We start from the raw sequence: 22,557 nt of genomic DNA, 5'->3' as shown, positions 1-22,557 counted from the left end.
ACAGAGAGAGAGGGAGAGAGAGGCTAAAGGAGTGGGGCCATATATAGAGCAACAGAACACAAGCCAGGTTTTATCCTGCCTGACTGTCCCGCTCACTTAGACCTCACAGGAAACTCCCGACTCCCCCGGCCCTCACACACTCACCCATTATCAATCACCGCACTTTTTACTCTCACACAGTCCCACCGGCCGCACTGAGTCTGACCAGAGAGGATGGCTGCGTCCATGTGGAGAATGAATGGCCCCTGGAGAAGGATGGCTGGAGTTCTGGTGCTCTGCACTCTAATGCTCAGCAGTGAGTACTCTTATAATTGTTGATTATAGCGTGTTCTTTTGCAGCTCTAATATTACCTCTCTTCTTCGAAAGTTATCTATCCACACAGAGTCTTATGCTATTTGTGGATATCAACTTTTTGCTGTTCCTTTTGTGAGTCTCCAACATTATAGTGGGCCAAATTCTTGTTTCACGTCATGCAGTTTGTGTGCATCAACAGTGTTTTTTTACACGCTAGTTGGGGGGGGTTTGCTTTGATGTGTTCTGCCATGAGGTTGCACGCAGATGCAAAGAGGCATGGTTAGCGACGGGGTGGCTGCAGACACAAAGGGTCTGCTCAGGAGTGGAAAGTTGCAGTTGAGAATAATTATGCTTCACATCCTGCAGTGCATCTGGGTGGAGCTGTTTAAATGTGTGTAAAGGGATTAAAACCAAGCACACAACACAGCATTAAAAACAATTATTTTTAATGTTTAAAAACAGTATCAGTTTGATCTCATCTGTTGCACATGCCTGACTGCGACTCCAGTGAGTGAAAAAGATATTTAATGTGAGTGTGTGAACTGCAGTGTGCTACGAATAACAAAGTGACCACATGAGACCTGGATTCACAGACAGCAATGAAATAGTTTCCTTACTTGTGTTCCCTGCAGATCTACAAACTGTAATTGTGTGTATGTGTGTGTCTTTGCGTGCAATCATGTGTGGACGCACTGGGCAGCCCACTCCAAATCAGACTGAGGCCAGACGCTAATTGCAGGGTGATGTATGGCTTGGATGGTGTTGCTGCCCTGCTGGTTGTAATGCAGGACTAGTTCTCGTTCAGCCCAGTGTTCTGCAGAGCCATGAGGACCTATCTATGGACACGGGGGCGGGGTGTGTTTTGGGTGGCCTTGGGTAGAGGAGTGTTCCAGACTGATGAAAACAGTTAAGTGTTTACTTTAACGGGGAATAGATCATGACATGGCGGAACATGCTTGTAGTTTGCACAATAAAAGGGAACACCACATACCGCCTGCATCAGCAGCTTAACAGATGGTAATTAGATTTACATGGAAATCTAATTATTCTGGGCGCACCCTGCCGAGAAATTAAAGCTACGATACAGGGACAATGTCTTTAGACACAACTAATAATCAAGCATGGATTTTGTTGTTAATTGGAAAAAAAAACCTGCTATTCTGCTATCTTATTATCTGTATGATTAGGATTTTGTTTTTGTTTTTAGCGATTGGGATTAACTTGAAATAGGATCTTACATCGGCCCAAACGTCTTGCCTCTGCTTTAGGTTTTAGCAGACAGCTTCTGATTTCCACTTTAAGAATATCATAGAGGTGTTGCCTCAAGTCTGCTGACCCATCCTCGATTCTTTACCACATCCAACAGCAGTCCACCGATCACACAGAGTTGCTACATTGTTGACACTTCTGTCCAACTGGCAATGCGGTGCGAGTTTTCAGAGGCATGGTCACATAGGGCTCGGAAAAGAAAGGAAAAATCTCTCACTTAAATATATGCAATGTTGTATTGCTACTATTATTACTATGATCTACATCCTGCCAGTTCTGTCGTTGCGTCGATCGTCTGCATACTTGCGTGGCCAAGTCACAAGAGGCAATCTGTCTCCTCGTTGACTCTTCTCACAGTATGGCACTATGTGGCTGCAGTGGTATATGCGTCATTATTCATTCAAAGACACAAAGCCATTTTAATGCTTCTTGCTCCATTATGGCTGTCCTGATGTGCACAAAGAAGACTCTTTGTCAAGTCACTCTATCCTGACACATGAGGCGCTCCACTGCACAGCTCCCGTGTTGTTTTGTCTCGTTCTCAGTGTGGAATTGTCTTGTATCGGCAGGTTTAATCTATGCCACTTCAGATTTGGTGGCGGTGATTTCATTAGCCCCAGAAGGGGGGAAATGGGTGTGGCAGCTGATCTGAGGTCAGTCTTAAGCTTTCTAGCATTTCTGCAAAACAGAGAAGAGCTTGACTGTTAACTTTTCTTTCTTTGTCTCACATTTGGAAACCAGCGAACTCATTTCACAAAAACCTTGGACTTACCACTCATCGTACGACATCTTCATGGACTCAGGGGGGGAAAGTACATTTTCAAAGACATTTGAAGTTTCGAAAATCAGATTCAGGCAAAGGAGTATGAGTGGAAGGAGGATGGGGTGCAAGAGAGACAGGATGAGAGCCTTTGATGCACTTGATAAGTGAGTGTGTTTGACTTTGTTAATCAGAGCAAACATCCTTGTCTTGTATGAGCAGGCCAATCATCCAGAATCTCCGGCAAACAGCTTTAGTTTATGCTCCCACTTCCCATGGCTGTCATTCAGTAGTTGTGCAGGCGTGCAAATATGTAGCGCTGAAATGGGCATGGACTGCTATGTTGGATGATGTCATCCATGGCCTCCTGGAGTATGTTTGAAGCTGTCGCTCTCTCAAGATTTCAGGGGGAAACCCAAGCTTTAAATCTGCTGTGGAGAAGGGGAAAAACGTAGCATCTTGCTCATTTCAAGTTGTCATCTGATGACTGTTTCTGTTGCTACGTCAGTGCCGCAGGCCAAGCTGAGTTCCTCTGTGTGTGTTTGTCTGTGCTCAAGCCACCAATGCTCAGTAGATATACTTTGTCCAACACACACTTAAGTGGCCTTCACTGAGACAAGTTTATTCGAGATGGCATGAACTGAAATGATTGAATACAAAGGAAGAAGAGACACAATAACTCACAGATTGCTGGTTTCTGGGAAAATGTATAAGAAAAACAATGTCCTGATTAAAACCTTGAAAAAGAGAACACATGCTTCACAGAGACTTGAAATCAGCGCTCATAGTCTGCACAGAAATGCACAAGACTTTGTTTCTCAGACAGCAGCTTCTGCCCTGCCAGCGTAAACATGGGCAGAATATTGCCACTCTCTTTCTCATGGCTCTCGGCTATTGACCGGCATTCTTTCAGTCCCAAGTTGCGATGGCGAAGTTTGATTCACGTCATCTGCTGGTGGGTGTGGGTCTTTTTATATAAGCCTTGGCAGATAGCGGTCTTATGTCAGGCTAGGGTGTGTGTCCACTTGGGCCCAGAGTTATGCCTCAGCAGCCACGTGAGCTTGCAGAGTAATTAAACCTGGAGCCTGTGTTCTGTCAAACTGCCAATTTGCTTCAGTGATTTCTACATGTGAGAGAGTCAGGTCAGGCTACAGCTGAAACCATTAAAATATTTGAACAAACACATGCCTGTCGCCAGTGTCCGCTCTGTTACCTCGTCTGCTAGCTCTCGTCAGACAATCACCGTAACAAGGGGAGGGGAGGGCATTTTACGATATATTTTCTCTCTCTGAATTATCTTCATTTAAAGCTAACTCTTGTCCAAAGAAAACATATTAATGATAAGAAAACAAAGCCACTGTCGCCGCTAACAAATGATCATCCAGACAAAAAGGAGTTGACTTGGAGAAGTAGATCATCCTGCAACAATATTTACGCAGTGAAACAATTTAAATGAAAAGCAGATGCTGTGTTAGCATTCAAATCTTCCTATTCCAATTACTGCTGTTTTTCTGGTGAAGTTATTGTTCCTTGTTCCCCTGGCACCCTGCTGCAATTTTACAGCTGTTGGTTTTTACCAGCAGAAAGGCGGGAGGGGGGGACAAGGTTCCAGATATCACTGATCACAAAGAAAATCGCCCATATGTGCAGCTAATGAGCAAGCCCAAAGATTATTGTGTGAAATCCAACACGAGAAACACGTGAGCACTCTCTGCTTCTTGTGCCATCCCTGCCTTGTGCAGGCTTTCACGTGTTATTTTTTAAGCGGTTATCAAATCACAACAAAGACCAAAGTTAATTGTCATGTTTAATCTTTATTTAAGAGAATTAATCTGCTTCAGTTTATAAACTTTGTCTTAACCACTGCTCGATCGGTACTGCGTGCGATATTCCAAATCCTACTATAGCAAAGACATAACCTGCCTTACTCTGCTTCTGATTGGCTTACCCCGATATGCTCAAACCAACCAGTCTCACTTAATGAGTACTTGCAAATCATTGACAGAGTAGGGCAGGTCATGCCTTTGCCAAAGCAGGATTCATAATTTAGCGTACTGTGCATGTGAAGCTCTCAACAGAGATGAGAAGGAAGCAAGATTCCTTAGCTACTTCCATCATCAAAAAAACTATGTTTTTAATTATTTTTTATCGGTCAAATGAGTTTCTGGATTTACTAACCCGAAGTGGCATTTTACTTGCCCCGGGCAAGCGGGTACTCCTTATTGTTCCCGGAGCCCTGTAGTGTATGTTGGCTGTATTCATGGAGGGGTATACTGTTAACCTCTGAGAATAAAAGCATTTAATGAGCCTTGGCTGAGGCCTTTTGACTGCCGGAATAATTGCTCCTGATAATTAATGTTCTGTAAAAGGTATGCCGTTGAAGCCATTAGCTTATACTTGCTGATTGAAAACACCAGACCGTGCTCTTTTGCTAAAGGTCCTGAGTTTGGCCCTTATTCATCTGTCCTGTATGTGTATAAACAGTGTGTTTCTTTGCACTTAAAACAAAACTGCAGAGTTTAGCTATATCTGTAAGGCGATCACATTTCGTGCTATTATTTCTCAATCTTCCTCTCCCACTTTGGCTCCTTAGCTTCAATCATATCGAAGCCAGCTTGTTCAGGGCCATAGGTTTCAATATCTTTTTACAACCCCTCCCACACACGGTCTCATGTAAAAGCAGCAGCTGGAATCGGTCCATGGACATCTGCTGTTGCAGCCCCAGTGCTGGTTCTGACACAGCGTCGAGAGCAGCTGGTGTTTCCAGTTTCTAATCCGCTAACAAAAATGGATGGACTGTTTTGGAAACAGGTTTTAAGTTTCCCTGCACTGCTGAAACTATTTTAATGAGTAAATTAGAGGTTGAATCAAAACAACGGTCAGTCGCTGCAATCAATCATAATGTTGCCTTTTCATTCTTTGCTTTCATCCCTCCTTAGGGGTTCCTCAGCCTTTGGTTTTACAAACCCTGAAAAAGTGCACATGAAGGAAAGACAAATGTTGAAGTTAGAGTAACATTTTCAGTAAATTATCACATCAAGCCACAATAATGCAGAGGACAACCGCCACGCTGCACCCCCCATGATAACAGTTAGTGTGTGTGTGTGTAATCCCACTCCAGGAGTGTGTTTCTGTATTTCAGAGTATTCCCAGCATGTTCACCTCTGCAGTTCGAAGAGGTCATTGCACGCCATGTGCTGTGACAGCCACATCCTCTCCTCGGATGTGCATAGATAACATTCCAAACCTGTTGTTAATTCCTTTTCATTTTTTCCCCCCAAAACGATCTTGTATTTTGTTTAAAAACACCAGGGGGCGTCGGCAGGGTGGAAAAGTCAACTTTTGCCACCCGTCTGTGCAGAAACAAAAATAGTACTCACGCTCGGGGGCACGAACCGTGTATTCCTGCGTTACTTTGTCTTTTGGATTGTTAATGTAGAAAGTAGTGGTAAAGTGGACTTTGTGTGGTTTCCATGGCTACACTTCGTAGTATACTTTTTTATTTTATTGCACAGCCTGAGGAGTTTGAAAATGTGTTATTTGTGGTGTGCTGTGAGACAACATTATTACCTGAAGGATAGCGTTACTGTGATTGCAGGAACTGTTATTGTAGCCAGTAAGCCGACAAAGCATCGTGGCTCATCTATTGCTGAAATGTGAGGATTTGCTCTTTCTTCGTCTTTACTGTTATTTCAAAGGGCCAGAGTGTAGCATTTCGGAGGATCTATTTGCTGAAATGGAATATAATATTCATTACTATGTTTTAATTGACAGTCTTGGAAAGGGAGGAGTCAGCTGAATGAGTCCTAAAACCTGGCCAGATGCCGCCAAATCCGACACACTTTTAACAGGTTTCTGGGTATTTTATTTACTAAACAATTAATTGAAAATCAACCGATAATACAAATAATTAGTCTAAGGCTCGTTACTGCATCTTGGTTGCCTGCTCTTAGCATTTCTTAGTCCCTGAATTTCCTTGAGTGTCTGTGAGACTGAAAGAATTCCCAAGTTAAGCTGAAGTGACATTTCTCCTCGTAGGGAATGAAAAGAAAGGAGTGAGGTGAGATTTCAGGGTCCTTTGTGGACATCTGGATGCAGCGGTCAATGGGAGGTAAAGGAAGGAAGGAAGGGTGTGGCACATAGTGACAGCCAAGGCGTTGTCTCTGTGGTCTGGGTGGAGGTCAAATGCAAGATTTAGAGCTGAAGCTTTCCCCCTATGATGTCAGACACTTGACAGCTCTCTGACAGTACAGCACATATGCAGGGAGGGAAGGAGCTCCCTAAGGAGACTTACTGCAGCTGCTGTCCCCTGCTCATACACTGACTGCACCCGTTTAATCAGGAGTGACTATGTTTGTTTCTGCTGCTATTCCCTCACTCTTCCCCACCCTAAATCTGGGGCCCGGAATGGCAGGAAGAGTAAAGAAAAATGGCAGTCACAATGGCAGCTACGCATCAAGGAGAAAGTGGAAAAGGCTGTGACAAATGAGAGATTCAGAGACATGGGGAGTGACTGCGTATATGGGACCAGATAGCACTATTCAAAATATACTTTCCCTATATCTAAAGTGCACAAAATCCAATGGAAAAATCCTATTGGCTTTTTTTCAAGGGAACTATTGCGATGCTAACTTCAGGGGCCGACCTACAAAAATACATCATCCCTGCACCGCTCGATAGAATCTTTCCCCACGAGTGCCTGACCTGTTGGTGTTCTAACCAAACAATGGCAACATTCTTTCAATAATATATAGAACTTTTTTCACAGCTATGGTAGCTTTTTTTGAGGGCCTTTCTCACAATAGAGTGGTGCAGGGACGACTTGTTGTTGACCAAACCCAGAAGTTATCGTGTCACTGGTTCCCTTGACAAAAATCCAATGGGATTTTTCAATTGGATTTTGGATTATTGCAAAAAATCAACTCTGTGGCAAACAAACGTTTCTGATACGTTTTGTTCAGCAAAATACTCTTATCTACACCATGTTTATGATTTTTTTTTTTAAGAAGCAACAATCCAACACTTGGCTATCAACGAACTAAACCTCGGTCACATAAGTGTGAGTATACATGATGAGGCTGTAAAGGCGAACTGGGCAGAATGACATTTAAGAGTCTCATTTTGCCTTTTTAAAGACACTAAAAAGCTTCAAAATTCACTGACATATTCAATACCACAGAACAAAACATTAAAATATCTTAAGCTTGTGTTAACCACAGACCCTATTTCCGACCAAAAATGCATTAAAAAAAAACCATTGACAAGGGATCCGAAAGTGCAAAAATGCAAACTCATTTCCAGTTTTTTGCGGCTCATTCCTACAGCACTCATGCTGTGGCAACACAATGGACTGCATGTGATGCTCTTGATCATATCTTCGATCATGATTCCTGACACTGGTGATGAGAAGAGAGGCCACGGAACTGACAGGGAAGATGTATTAGAGGAGGAAGTTATTAATGAAGACGTTACAGAATATGATGCAGACCAATGGACAACCGATGCCTAAGTCCTTTCATTACTAAAAGAAACAATGACCCCTATAGGCCATAACATAGCAAATAGAAGTTCAAAACGTATAATGTTCACAAGAATTTATTAGGTGATAACATATGGATTATTATGGATTTAGCTATAATAGGGCAGTCATTTTGGAACTCAAAACACAAAGTTGTAAACACAAAACAAACATAACAGGAGGGTCACCATCCTAATATCAGCATTTTAGACTGATGACTACACTCCCTCTACAGAATGCTGTGCACTATGTATTTCCTCCAGCTGTGTGATTGCAGATGTGTGTTCATGAACTTATGTGGGTGTGTCTGTAAGTGTCTAAGGGGAAGTTGGAGGGCTTTTTCCCCATTGAGAAGGAGGGTTGGAAGGAGGTTGTCTGGCAGGAAACAGAACCGAATGTAAAAAACGTAGCTTTCAAAACAACTTCATTATATAAAGTGATGATGAGACACACTCTCCCCCTCCACCTTATCATTTCTCTTCCCTGCTCTCCCCTGAGTCCTCGCTAGTCATGGCTGCCGTGGAAATATATGGTCCACCACCTGACACAGAGCTAAACTCTGGAACACTCCCGTCTGCACTTATCTCATCACTGTCCTTCGTGTATGCATCGGTCCAACCACAGCTTCGAGTGCTACAGAATGTGTTTATGTGTTTGTTTCTGTCTCAGCCTTGTAGATACGATTTATTTATGGAGTGGACTATGTCCTGGAATTCAAGCTGTAGATGATAATGTTCAAATACAGGTTTGTTAAATAAGTGATCAACAGAGTGCAAATTATTTAATGACGATGTAGTCAAAGTCTCCGGGAGCATCTCTCGCCCCCCTTTGGAATTTTTTTTTCAATGGTGCCATTTATGCATAATGTAAAGTCCCATAAATACTAATGTATGCATGATGAAAAGTATTAAATAAAACATCTTACCTTCATTCCCATTTCTCTCCTTACTGAACAAAAATCTTGCTTGCTTAACGTAAAATGCACAAGACCCTCCTGGTAATGACATAATATTCCATTTCTCCATACATAATCTATGACAGTCATTTGTGAAATTCTTGACAATCTTCCAGGGGATTAGGCTTGCTTTATTTATGCACCTGATCTATAATATGTATAGAATGTAACTAAGTTTAAGAGCTGCTTTTGTCCCCTTGAAGTATGAAATACATTGGGTCAGTTTACAGACCAGCAACTCATCAGCACATTCCAGCAGCATGTCAACAACAACTTTCGTGGTCTTGTAAATCTTCATAGATGGAGCCAAAAACTTGCCTGGGGCTTCGTGTGCTAAATATGTCAGCAGGCCTGTTGCTGTAAGGCACTTGAAGCATCCACCATATTACATTTGTTAGTGATATATCTGCCTTTGTGCTGCCTTATAATCGCAGTTGATTTGTCCAACCACAGGCAAAAAACATATGCTGCATTTGAACTGCCACTCAGCATCATTCTCTCTTTAACCTATGATTCAGTTCTTTGCATCTGGCATGGCTACACACCACACACCACACACCACACACCACGTCAAAGACCGGAACACCCAGACTAAAAGCTTCAAGGAGGAGAAAATCCACTTGATGTAGCCCAGTAGTGAAGATCAGAACTGAGCCCAGAGGTTACATAGTCTGCAGCCTTGGCCTTGTGCTCTCTGAGCCATTTAAAAACACTCTGGAGAGACGCACCAAGGTTGTGTTTATGGAGTAGGAGTGTTATGTATGTTTCCCTGTGTTTGTGTTGAGTCTGGAGGTCCTAAGGCTTCATGTTGATGCTGCGGGGCCTTGCTGAAAACACAGCGAGATTTCTCACACAGTCTGGTGCGTTTCTGTCCACAATGGTGGGGAGTTACTGAACATAGTGCAGAGTTTCAGCGTATGACAGTTGATTGGTGCGTATGTGTGTGTCTTTCCATGTGCATCATCAGCATGTATGTGCATCTTGTGTGCAGAATCGGTTCATGTAATGTGTCTTTAACCTTTTAAACCCTAGCCCTACAAGAAAACCATTTAATACAATTATGTATTCAGAAACTGAAGGGGAAACTTACAACATAAAACAGAAATATGCATTCCGACTGCAGCCGACTCTTAATACTTAACTGTTGGACAGTGAATGGCTTTAAAAACATTCCATAGATGCTATTTGTCTGAATACGATAGAATACACTGCAGGAGGGAACCGTATATTACACAGCCCGGCCCATACACAGTGCTGTAATTATACGATCATGGTGGACAAATCATGCAACACTACCTTTTGTTGGGGGTGCAAATATTCCCACAAGGAGCTTGGAACTAATTCCAGTGTGTGTCAAAGTCAGTCATGTTTATTGGATTGCAAACACACAAAACATAAATTCACCTCATATATATATATATATATATATATATATATATATATATATATATATAATTGGTAATGAACTAAATAATGGTAGTTGTGCACCAAATACATTTTTCCTGTGATTGCATAATAGTTTTTGGTTGGATGTTAGACTATTAACATACTACATTGGTTTCCTTCCATGCGGAGGGGAGTGTTTAGAAATGATGTGTCGGATGAAATGGATTGCATTGCTGTAGTCCTTGTTAGCCTCGGATTTATACCAGAAATCAGTTATCTCTTTTTGATTGAAAGTGTTTAAGTTGCTGTCTCTCTCTGTGTGTCTCTTGCTCTCCCTTCCTTTCAGATGAGGTGATGTGTCAAGATAACCCAGCAACATATGCACCTGCTTCACCCGGAGACGCTGGAGACGCTGCTGGTAGGCTGATAAACCTGCAACGATACTTGAAATTTCAATGGGATTTTTGAGAATTTATTCCAGAGTTCAGGTTTTTGTCAAGTTATGTTGCTTGACATCACGTGTCCTTGACACATCCAGTATGAGCCTGTGTATAACAGCATTGTCCTTGGATTCTGTTCTTTAGTGACAAATGTCACTGCTGCCCAAGATGTAGGTGCTACTCCAACCGCTGCTGTCGGTGGAGAACCTGCTGCTACCGCTGCTCCTCAAAATGCTACATTGCCAGCAAAGACTGTAATGCTCACACTTGATAACATCCAGGATGGAGACACCTTAGGCACCACAGGCACCACTGCTGCCCCCATTGTCGAAGCCAACGTGATCCCAGAAGTCTCCAACTTTGTTAGAACAGTGGTGGTGAGTACCTGCCTGTACCATGTTCAGATGGTGCTTCTCCACTTTTTGACTTGTCAACATCTAGAGATAGTATAGGCATAAGTGCAAAAGCACACAACTCAAATAAAGAGATTATATTTGTATGCTGTTTAACATATGTTTCTTTTGGAGGAAGATGTGATTACAATGGATGACTGGTGTTGTGGTTGCGATCATATGTGCGAAGTGTGCCGTCTCCTCCTGACCTTATATGCCTCTCTGACCTGGCTCACTCTCTCCACAGCCCGACGTGGTGTGTGTTGGAAAGGAGGACATTCCAGAAAGTAATGCTGTCAAGGCTGCGTTGTCAACAGATGATTGTGTGAGTATGGGTTTACCTCTTTTATTTTGAACAATGTGACTGTAATAGTAGAATATTCCCACCACCACCAGAGCTACATCCTACCACCACCTTTATGCCAGTTAACTTTGCAACAAAGAGCCCTCCAGAATCAAACTACCAACAGCTGAGATTTTGGAATGCGACATTTAAGACCACAGTGAAACGAGAGGAGAGAGCTGAGCGTGTTTATCTTCAAGTGACACGTGCCTCTTACCAAAATCTTATCTGACCCCCTCCACAATGGCTCCAGAGGAAGTAGCGTACTCCACTTAGACTAGAGGAAGATGATGGATGTGTTTTAAAGAGTTACAGTTGAAAATATGGCCCTGACAAAGGCAGATCTTTTCGCAGACATTCCTCAGGCGTTGTAAATCTTGAGACTGTATTCCTGGCGGTAGACAAATAAAGAGGGAGGCTAATGTTTCCTCTCTTGCTCTGGGGTCCTTAAGAAGAAACGGGGAATAGCAAGGGTGTGGCTTTCAGTTTTTCATAATACTGAAAGCCTACACAAAGAGGGGCTTTTTTTTGGTTTTTTTACATCAGGAATGAGGAAGGCATCTATTGTCTTGCCCGTACAAAATACTCCAAACTTTAGCAAATATTTGGAGTTATATTACTATATAATTATAGTGTTACCTTCTACTGTTAACTGCGATTAATTCACACGTCAATGTATTTTTTTTTGACTGTTGTTTTGGTCATGAGTACTTTCACACAGAACGCGAATATTAAGTGGGGAAACCATGTTTTTTTACGGAACAAGAAAGATTTCTTTGAACTTTCGAAGCTCAATTAAAGGCATCAACCCCTCAAGTTTGCGGAACGGTCGTCACATCAAATCGTACACTTCACCTCTCTATGGTAGCCCAAGGTTGTGAGCAAACCATAGACTATAAGAAGTGGATGTAGTCATTGTGACAGCACCTTTTGGTTTGTTAACTGCTGTTATGAAGCTTCGCGTTAGACGATTTGGCTGTCGACTATGGCCGTCGCCATCTTGACTTTTTGCAACCGGTAAACAGAAGTTACCATATTTGGAATGCGGAAGAGTGACGTAGAGACCTGTCAATCACAGTAAGCGTGCCCTAAAGCATTACGGTCTATTTTACTCTAAATAGGATCCATCATTTACTAAATGAACATCATGCTGTTTTGAAGAAGACTTGAAACTATCGCGATTGAGACCATAAAGTCATGTTTACAATGTTTACTGACGTAATAAATCTAGTGAGAAGTAGGTCATTATCTCATAGACTTCCATACGATCGGACTTCTTTTTGCAATCGCAGGAGTCGCCCCCTGCTGGCCAGTAGAGAGAATGCAACTTTTAAGACACTTCCACATTGGCTTCACTCGGCAGAATGGGAGATTGCCGCCTTGAGCCAACCAGAGACACTACTTCCTTTCTTACCTTTCACAATAAAAGTCCTAGACATATACACAGAAAAAACTTTTACCATAGGCAACTAAAATTTACTCAGAGCATTTTGCTAAAAGGAAGCTCAATGAAATACAGAATGATGTGAAATAAATATTTTATTTTTGAAGAATCAGTTGGCGAATCTATTTATTTGAAGTGTTGAACTGTTGTCAAATTGCATCGGTGCTGGTAGGAATAGTTTGGATGCGAAAGATTCGATTTTGCATTTTCCTTTATTTGTTGCCCCCTAGTGTGTAAAGGCATTCATAATTATGTGCACAGTTGTTAGATAATTCCTCAAAGTACATTAAACACATGATGTTCAAATACAAGTCATTGTTGCATTGTACAGTATGTCAGTCCAGGTGCACAGAGCCGAAGCAGCTGGTCAGATCCCAGTCCGCATACTTTACATTGCCTCTATTGGGTTCATTACTGTGTCATCCACAGAGCCAGGGCCATCTGTAGAAGTCATCTGTCCAACTCAACCTGAAAGTAAACATGGACTGCAGTGCCAGAAGCCTTAGCCAGCTGATGATTAGTTCAAAATGCACGTAGGCAGAAAACCAAGGTTATTCTCCTCAGGCAGGAATGGGTAAATGGCATGATAAAGGAACAGCATGTATTAGTTGAACAAATGTAATAAAGCAGCAATGCTCTGAAGTAGTGGAAAATGAGAGAGGTCTTTTTTAAACCTTTGTAAATCCCAAATTCCTGACTCGTGTGTTTAATACGACAAATAAAAAACATTTTTCTCCTTCTAAACATTATCTTAGTTTCAAATTAAATCTTTGGTTTTATTCAAATCAATGCTAACTGGAGGAAGCCACGTAAGGTCAAGCGAAGCAGGGTATGAGACAATGTAGGATTCCTAAGAGCAACATGTGATGAGTCACAAGTGACAAACACAGATGGAGAAGACAGTAGCTTTCATTCCATGATACTGACATGCAGCCCTCCGGAGTTTCTTCCTCCCTGCCTCAAAGATTTGGGTGTTTCAACAGAGTCCAGCTGTGGGCCCACTCCCAACTATCTGAGGATTCAGGGTTTGCTCACAGTGTTCTTCTGGGAGCACTGAGAGCTGTCTGGATCACGTTACAGAAATTGAAAAGTGCTCCCAAGTCGCAGAGCCTAAAGTTGTGCAATAAGGTGACATCATAGTTTGGGGTTAAGGTGGGACAAAAAAGGTGTGGTCAGTTTTCCATCCAACTGAATTTTGTCTCCATTACTCACACAAAGGCCTATGTGCGCTGATGGTCAACGGGGAAATTCAGGAACACACACTGGATTGTTGGCCCCAATGATCACCCAAAAGAGATCAAATCTCTGTACTTGTCATAAGCTGAGTTCATGCTCAAATTGCCCCAATCAGAGAAATCGTTTTTCAAAATATACATGAGAAAAATGAACTGTTTCATTATTATTTATTACTATGTGATGCACTTGAAGAAACATGATTTCACAAAACGCGCTGCAAAAAATATGTTCAGGTTAAGTTTAGACTTAGCACAAGTATGTATAGTACATTTACCTTTAACATATATAAATATTCTCTTATAGGAAGCAACTAAACACATTATTCAGAAGAACCCTGCAGGCTGGTGCCACAAGGAAAACTGTAATCTAAAAATCTTCCAAGACGGCAACACGGCGCTGGTGGCCAGTGATGATGGTGGGTATTGATGGCATCTATTAATGCACACACATGCACAGTTTATTTAATGTGACATTTATGTTGTGTTGCAGAAAATACTACATAGACCTGATTAATTAAGTACTGATATATTTCTAATGTCCACTGCCCCTGCAGCTAACTTGGCTACTTTGGCTGAAGCACTCAAGAGCGAACATCTGAAAGACAAGGTAAGAGAGCATTAGATGCTACCAGCTTGAATATGATGGTGTGGAGATGAAATAACCATGAAACCCACAAGTCCTTCACTACAAGTCCTGCAACTGAAATGACCTCTTCTCCCATGTCTGAAATCCATACTACAGCACATTCTAAGTTTAAACAGTATGTACAAAATACTATTTGTCATAGTATACAGTTTTTTGCCTTTTGTATGCAAAAAAAAACATTTTATACAAACAGGAAATGATCAATAACGTTGGACATCTACTGCTTTTGACCACAACATTATGTCTTCAACTTGTTTGCAGCTGGGCGTGACAAAGACTGAAACCCCGACTTCATCAGGTTCCTCTGTCTTTGTGGGAATACTTGTCACTGGTCTGCTTGCTGCACTTGCAATCACTCTAGGTTACCTCAAATGCCAACGCAGGACTGACACCAAGGGAGTGAGGCTGGTGAGGACATTTTCTGTTAAGAATGGATCTGCAATATCCTGCACTGTACTATATGTTGCCACTGTGGACCTGATTTACCTACTTCCATTAATTAATAAGACGTTGCCTTTTCCACTGCAGACCATGCATAATGCTTGTTTGATTATGTTTGCAATTAATCAAATGTGTTAACCTGAAAATTTGTATTCTAAAATTTTTAACACTGATCTGAGGGACCTTAAATATTGATCTGATGGGTGTTTTATCAGATGTATGTACTTTCTTTCCACCATGTGTTTTGCCGGTTTCTGCAATCACACCCCTCATTATAGATCCAGTATTTCTCTGGCAAGGTTCATGTTTTACTACATCTAAAATCAAAACAGCACTCTTTCTTTCCTTTGGAATCAATTACTACCAAAGTTTTAATTAGGGGATGTTGCTGGCCAGTTATCACAGAGAACATGCGGAGAAAGAGTGTGCGTTATCCAAAGACCCACGCCCTGTTCTCTGCTGCCTTATTCATCTGCAGAGCTCACTGTTTCATCTACTAGCCAGACACAGCTGTTTCTCTGTGCTACTCGCAATATCACATGATCGAGACCACATCAGAGGATGTGTTTGTGTGCGTTTATAAGTAATAGTGGAAGGGTGTGGGGGTTATTGGATGCATCTGTGTACATGTGTGTCTTTAAGTGCCTGACAGAACTGTGTCATCAAATCAAACGCTTCAATTTTAAACCCATAACAGTATTTGATCCAAGGACCTATACAACACGTTACAAAGGGAAGCTGTTGTTCCTTTTAATATACTGAAACAATGCATGGGCAAAAGGGGAATCTCCAGCATGGCTGCTATGTTAGTGATGAAGACTTCAATGCACATGTTTAATGTACACATTTATAAAAAAGAGGGGGACAGCTGCTTCACAGCTAGTTCAGTTTATCTGTGAGCAATACGTATCCTGACTCCCATGTGTTGTTGACATTCTCTATCTATCCTTTCCACGATGAGTTCATTTGTGCTGTATTTGCAGGCAGAGGTGGCCTATCCAGCAGATCAGGAGAACCAGGGGAACACTCTTGTATCTGTGGCCCCCCTAAACCCGCCTCTGGAAACCCCAGAGAAACCCAGCGTAAATGGAGAGACCCCAGAGGCAGACAAGACCCAGCCTCCTCCTCCCACCAACGGCCACTCCACCACCAAGACAGCGGACACCGAGCTGTGAAATAGTCTACAAATAATTGTAGCCCAGGAATGACCCCCAAAAACACACTTATTCACACACAGACACACACACACATGCCTATGCAAACTCGCCCCCCTTTCTGAATCCTCTCTTGCCCAACCACAGTAAGCCCACTTCAAAGTGGACATCAGGGACTAGAACAATTTACTACATCAACCCTCCTCTTGTTGTGGTCCCCTTTCCTCCCTCTCTTTTGGCTCGGTGCCTCAATAAACATCAGGAAAAACTAGTCTGACGATGATGGCGGTGATGAATGAGGTTGATGATGACGAAGGCTCAGTCCCTGGGTTGTTGACGGCAGTCAGGCTGGAGATGAGAGACAGGAGATGGGCAGTTCAGGGTGGGAAGAGAGTGTATTTGAGCATTAGTCAGCACTGGTTCCCATGACGCCTGCAGCCTCTGGAGTCCCAGCCATGTGCTGTCAACACAAAGCAGGGTCTCTGCATGTCGTCAAGTATAAAGCTCCAACCCTCCACTAGTAAATACAGCATAAGCACATCAATGAAATTGTTCCTTAGTTGATTGTATAGCCATGACAGACAGAGAGGAAATAAATCAAACTGCCTTGAAATCTGTTTACAAACTCAGAGAGAAAATACATTGGGCTCTGATCTTGTTTGTCTGATTGAGTCATTGATTGTGGAGGTGTGAGAATGTATGTGGTGCTTTTAAATTTAGCATGCGTGTGTTAGTGTTTACTTGCATCTGTACTGTGCCTGGACTGTATGTATATCCATACATGCATCTACGCTTCCCTTGCTTACTGTATCAGGGTTCCCACACGTTAGCTGAGGCTAAACTACAAAGCTATCTATCACAACTCCCCAAGACGTCTGAGAGGGCTAAGTTCTGTTCAGGATCATATTAATTCAAATGATAGTTTATGGACAAGAGTATTTTGGTAATGTTGTGGAAACGCTGTGAACACCCCCCCCCCCCCCCCCAAGTCACAACACATGGTAGCACATGAAAGTTGGATGACATTACCTAACGTTTTTTTCTTCCCAACTTGTTTTCAATGATTAAATAATGTTAAATGGGTTAGCATGTTTGGTTTAGTTGTTAAAGTTGACGTGCTTGCCAGCTTGTTTTGCCTGCAATGGTTTAAGGTTTGTGATTCAACTCTGGCTAGGAGCAATGGTTTCAAATGTGTGTTGGGCATTGTTGAGCGAGTTATATAATAATGAATGAGAAGCCGAGGTCAAAACAATAAATGGAAACAGAAAAAACTGAGTAAATGCTGGCAAACGGTACTTTTTTTACTTGGCATGAATTTTCTCCTCAACCGCAGTGTTTCATTGTTAGTGTAAAATGGACCATGACATGACAACTTGTAGCGGTAGCTTACAGTGGGAGTGATTAGCCTTGTTAGAGACTCCACTTTATATTACTAGTAAATTGGACTTAGATATATTGTGTGATTAACAGATAAGAGTCATTAGCGAGATCCTTGTCTGCCAAACCAGATCATCAATGAAAATGTCCTGAAATAAGTGTGGGAACCCTGTGCTTGTATGAATGTGCTGTTGATGAAAAAAGTATGCGAGTGAATGATGAGTCTGAATGTGACATTAGCCATGAAAAGTGTACAATTTTGTAAAAGTGATGGCTCACCGAGATTACCGTGGTGAGAAGAAAGAAGTATTGAAGTTTGAATCACATTATTCTCTTGAAGAGGGTCAGCCACAAGGAATTCTCTCATCTATCACTGCAAACTGTGGTGAAATCAATCACAAAGCCAACAAGCCTCTTGATCATGAGACTGACCAACAGACTCCGATGCAGAGCCTCTTACTGTCAACTCTGCCCATCCATTTGTCAGTGTTATTCTCTCTTCAATATACTGTGTATGCTCTTTCTACTATCAGTATTCTATTGAGCAGTGTGTATAGTATGATGACTTTTTTGTCTTGTTTTTATTTTGTGAACACATGTTATGTTTCTTCTGTGTGCCAAAGAACTTAATTTCATATCTTATGTTGTGCTAAAATATGTACTTCTGTTTCACCTTTATAACATTTGATCCAGGACATATAACTCAAAGAAATATGTCCACGGGCTGTTAAAAGGAAACATCTAGCGGCCAAAATCGGTTTATTTGTCCTGTAAATGCAGTTTTTACTGACATACCGGAGATCAAATACTGAAGGAAACTGCAATATTTTGCAGTTGAACTGGAACAAGGAAAAACATTCTGATATATAAATTGATTTCTCCTTTCAATTAATTTTGTATCTTTTCTTTGCTAACATTCCAATGTGACTGTTTCATTTTACTAGCAGCCTGCAGTTTAAATTTGATTAAAACATGAAGAAAATAAAAAGCGAAAGGTGAATAACTCTTTAAGAATTGTCATGTTTTCAACCTCATTTTATTTAAAAAGAGTGAGTGGAAAAAGCAATGTTTTTTTTAAACTACAGAAACATGTGCACATGTACTGAGACACACATGCACCCACATCTGTCCTCAAACTGTGTTTAGCAAACCGTTTATTCTGGGACTCACTTTAAAAAAAATGACAAACCACGTGAGCCAATTCACAACAGGCCTTATCTTTAAATTGTGAGAAGAACAAATGTGTGCATAAATGAACATTCTTGATCATTTTGACTGCCATTATTAGAGGATGGGGAAGCATTGAATATATTAAACCAGCCATTTTGAAGGAATATACATTTGATAAATCACAACTTTGTTTTATGCATGTGTTTTTGAAAACATATAGACATGCTTAATACTTAATAATTGATACCAAATAGAAGCATTTCGGCAAAGTAAGCAGACTGATATTTTTGTCCTCTCAGTAAAACAAAAACATATGATAGCCTTCAATATTAGATTCAATGTTATAGGCTACAATTATCAGAACAACACAAACATTCAGGCTCCCTCATGTGGCTCAAAGGTGTACAGCAGATATAAATATTAAATAAAAGACAGGAAGAAATTCTGCTTATTTATTTGGTGACCCTAAAAAAAACTTGTGTGACCTTCCTGTGGGTCCCGACCCAGTCTTTTGGGAATGATTGCTCTGACTAGCACACGCTGAATTTAAATCCCGTACAGCCCATAAGTTCACACAGCTGGTTTGCATAAGCAGTAGTAATGACATCACTCCGCACTGTTTTGTCTTTCACAGTTTGGGTGGGGCAGTGAAAACATCCACCAGCTGTCTTCTCTAAAATGCACAGGACATGTTCATGAGCACCACGTCGGTCCAGAGTCTACACACCATCCATCATCGTGTTCATATACGTATTTCCAATACATTTTCTGTCACCATCCAAAGCATGTGACAGCGTGACTAGTTTATTTCCCATCCACTCACGCCCTTCTTTCATCACAAGATCAAGCCCCATGTGAGTTGCTACCCTGCCCTGTCCCCTCCCACACCCTATAAGTAAAATATTTCCTATAGGCCATTGAGCAGTGCTGCGGAACAGTCCTGTTGTCACAATATGCCACAACCGCAGAGCCATAATAAAAGGCCCCTACTAAAGACATAAATAAATTGGATTCAATGCGGTCATCTAAAATATGAGACATGGCCAACTGCTGCATGGTACAAATATAAAAGGTGTAAATCCCAGTGGACGTGAACGTTGCTGTATGTATATACACACAGACACAGACATCTCTGTTATTTTCAACCTGTGTGACCATGGACTCTGACAGGTGAAAAACAAGATCATCAGTGTCTAGATTAAAGAAAACAGACTTCTCCCATTTGAAAATAGTGAGTCTCTTTTGTCTGGTCCACATTCACTAATTCCTCCCGCCCTCCCGCCTGTCACTCTTAAATTAGTTGGTTCACTCAAATTACACACAAAAAAAACTACATTTTCTCATTTATCCATAATAGTGTCTTGCCATGCAGATAGTTTTATTTGCCCGGGTATTTAAGTTATACATCTCTGGGTTTTCCGCCAATGCCTCAATACAATGGAGATTAATAGAATTAACTTTGAGCTGGAAAAAGCAACATCTCTTTCTCTGTTTGCAACAAAGGATTTATGGAGAGACCTTGTTGTGGACATTTTACTTACTATGAAAGCACCATTAAGCATATTAGTGGGGATTGTGGCAGAACATTAAAAACATAAAAGCAATGCTATTTAACTGTCCAGATACCAGAAGTAAGTGAATAAACATAATTTGGATGAACTGACCCTTTATATTTTCCACCCATTTGCCCTGTACGCCTACAGTATATCACTCTAAATCTTCTCTTCCACAGCTTTTCTTCAATGTCACACAAGCCCCCCAGCTCCAGCCGGCTCCCCTCCCATCCTTCACCTCATCCAGCTCTTTAGTTTCTCCACCTTTCTATTCCTCCATCGAGCCAAGAGTAGTGTATGTGCAGTGGAATCTGGGATTATGAGCAAAATTCAGCTGGTTGTTTTTATTGTGGGGTGGCTTCCTCCTCAGTGTACTTACAGCTGCCAAGTACGTCATGTTTTCCCTCTCCGTGCCAAAGCACGCCCTTCTAAACTCAATTGATGGTAAGATAATATTGGGTGGAATGGATGGGTGGGAGGTAAAGGGGAGCACACAAGAGACAGAGCTATGGGACTCGGAGGTCAGGAGGTGTGGTCCGCAGGGTGAGCCGATGATGAAAATTAAAAGCTGATCAACTTTCAGGTTCATGAAAAGGTTACAGGAATGCAAGGAGGCAGAATTAGCAAAAGGAGTAGATTGAGTCTTTTATTGTGCATAATAAAGGATTTGGTCTCTGTTTACATGTTTTCCCATCATAAATATGCATTATATCCAGGGATTATTATGGGTATACTGTATTATTTCCAAAGCAATTAAGCACAAGATAAAAAAAAGGGGAAAAGAGCCTCTATCAGGTTAAGCAGATGGAAGTAGAAATCTTCATTTTTATCATAGGCTACATGGAAACAAAAGAGGCTTATTAAACTTGCAATAGCTGATTTTAGCCACTTGGGAGCAGAAGAAACAAGCTATGATCAAATCACTGACATATAGCGATCTTATTAGCAAACAGTTGCCTTTAGACATTTAAAAAATTAACAGCATAAACATTCTAAATTGGCACTTTTGTATTCCCTGTTGCAAGTGTTTGTTAATACAGTAGCTAAATTAAATGTAACCAAAGGTGTTGCCCAAACAAAAGAAAGGCAATGCAATGGTTAACTGTTAACCATTAACACATCATTCAGGTATGGTGCAAACTAACTTTTATTCGGAGTCACGAGTCTGCCTAGCTGAGTGTATGACAATAATACGCCCACAGAATGACGGAAATCATTTCAACCCATTACCCAATTTGCGCCACTGATTGCCAATCAAAACAAAGATGGCAGCCAGCCGGCGGGATAGGTGGCTGAGTCACGCAACTTGAGGAACGTGAAACGTTTTTTTTTTTCCCAGTCCTGCAAGCGGACGGAATATGTTTCCATCCCGGTGGTTAGAAAAGTCTTTGATGATTTAGGAAAATACCCTCACAACTGCGGTAAGTACTTTCCAGCAGCTTTTTGGGGGTTTTCAAACATTGCATGGTTAATTGATTTGATGGTTACCTACGTGACCGGAACTGGAGCTAGCTGCTAACTGCTCCACTGTGATCATCAGCTAGCTAGCTAGCTAGCTAACTGACTAGCTAACTGGGTGAGGGTGAACCAACAGTTTCAGGTTTACAAACCAAAAAAAACAGCTGAAAGACTTTAAAACACTCAGTAGAGCCTGGGGTAACTGCAGTTCGATTATGATACTTTATGGGGCAACCCCTTTCACATACTAGTTAAATATGATGCATAATTAGGCTACATTAAATATAGCTACATGTAAGAAGTAGCTAATTTAAAGGCCATGTTAGAGTGCTAGCTTACTCTACTCTGAGTATATATGGGTGCTAATATAATAAAGCTGTTATTGTGATTGGAGAACTGGTTGCTGAGATTTGGTCCTGGAAAGGAAGTTGCCACACAATTCAGTAAATGTGCTGTTACTGTGGAGGAGAGTAAACAAAACAGTTGTCAGAATGAATTGCTATGGACAGTTTAATCTCACTTAGATTTTTGTGGATCAGCAAATTAAATTCCCTTGCATCACTGTATCAAAGCAGGAGGGTCAGACAGGGTTAACTCTGAATCTGTACACTACCAGTGCAAGATCTGTGGTCAAAATAGTTAACATGGTGACCAAGGTACAGTTGATCTGAACCTGGAATCCATTTACACAACTCTGGCTGGTTCACCTGTTTTTAGGTTC

At 41.5% G+C, this 22,557-nt stretch overlaps 1 protein-coding gene across 1 annotated transcript; it reads left to right on the top strand.

The window, feature by feature from the left end:
* The first annotated feature begins 20 nt into the window (after positions 1 to 20).
* On the top strand, positions 21 to 18,655 carry cd34 (CD34 molecule). The gene is made up of 8 exons (XM_031845692.1): positions 21 to 295; positions 10,530 to 10,601; positions 10,768 to 11,000; positions 11,263 to 11,340; positions 14,342 to 14,453; positions 14,592 to 14,644; positions 14,945 to 15,091; positions 16,108 to 18,655. Exons 1-8 carry the CDS (start codon positions 214 to 216, stop codon positions 16,297 to 16,299), a joined length of 969 nt encoding a protein of 322 aa, XP_031701552.1. The 5' UTR covers positions 21 to 213; the 3' UTR covers positions 16,300 to 18,655.
* Positions 18,656 to 22,557: the final 3,902 nt, after the last annotated feature.

The sequence above is a fragment of the Anarrhichthys ocellatus genome, unplaced genomic scaffold, assembly GCF_004355925.1.
Source record: "Anarrhichthys ocellatus isolate YVR2014 unplaced genomic scaffold, GSC_Weel_1.0 scaffold5, whole genome shotgun sequence".
NCBI classification, from domain to species: Eukaryota; Metazoa; Chordata; class Actinopteri; order Perciformes; family Anarhichadidae; genus Anarrhichthys; species Anarrhichthys ocellatus.
The sequence above is the reverse complement of the archived record's forward strand: the minus strand, read 5'-3'. Positions and strand labels throughout refer to the sequence as shown.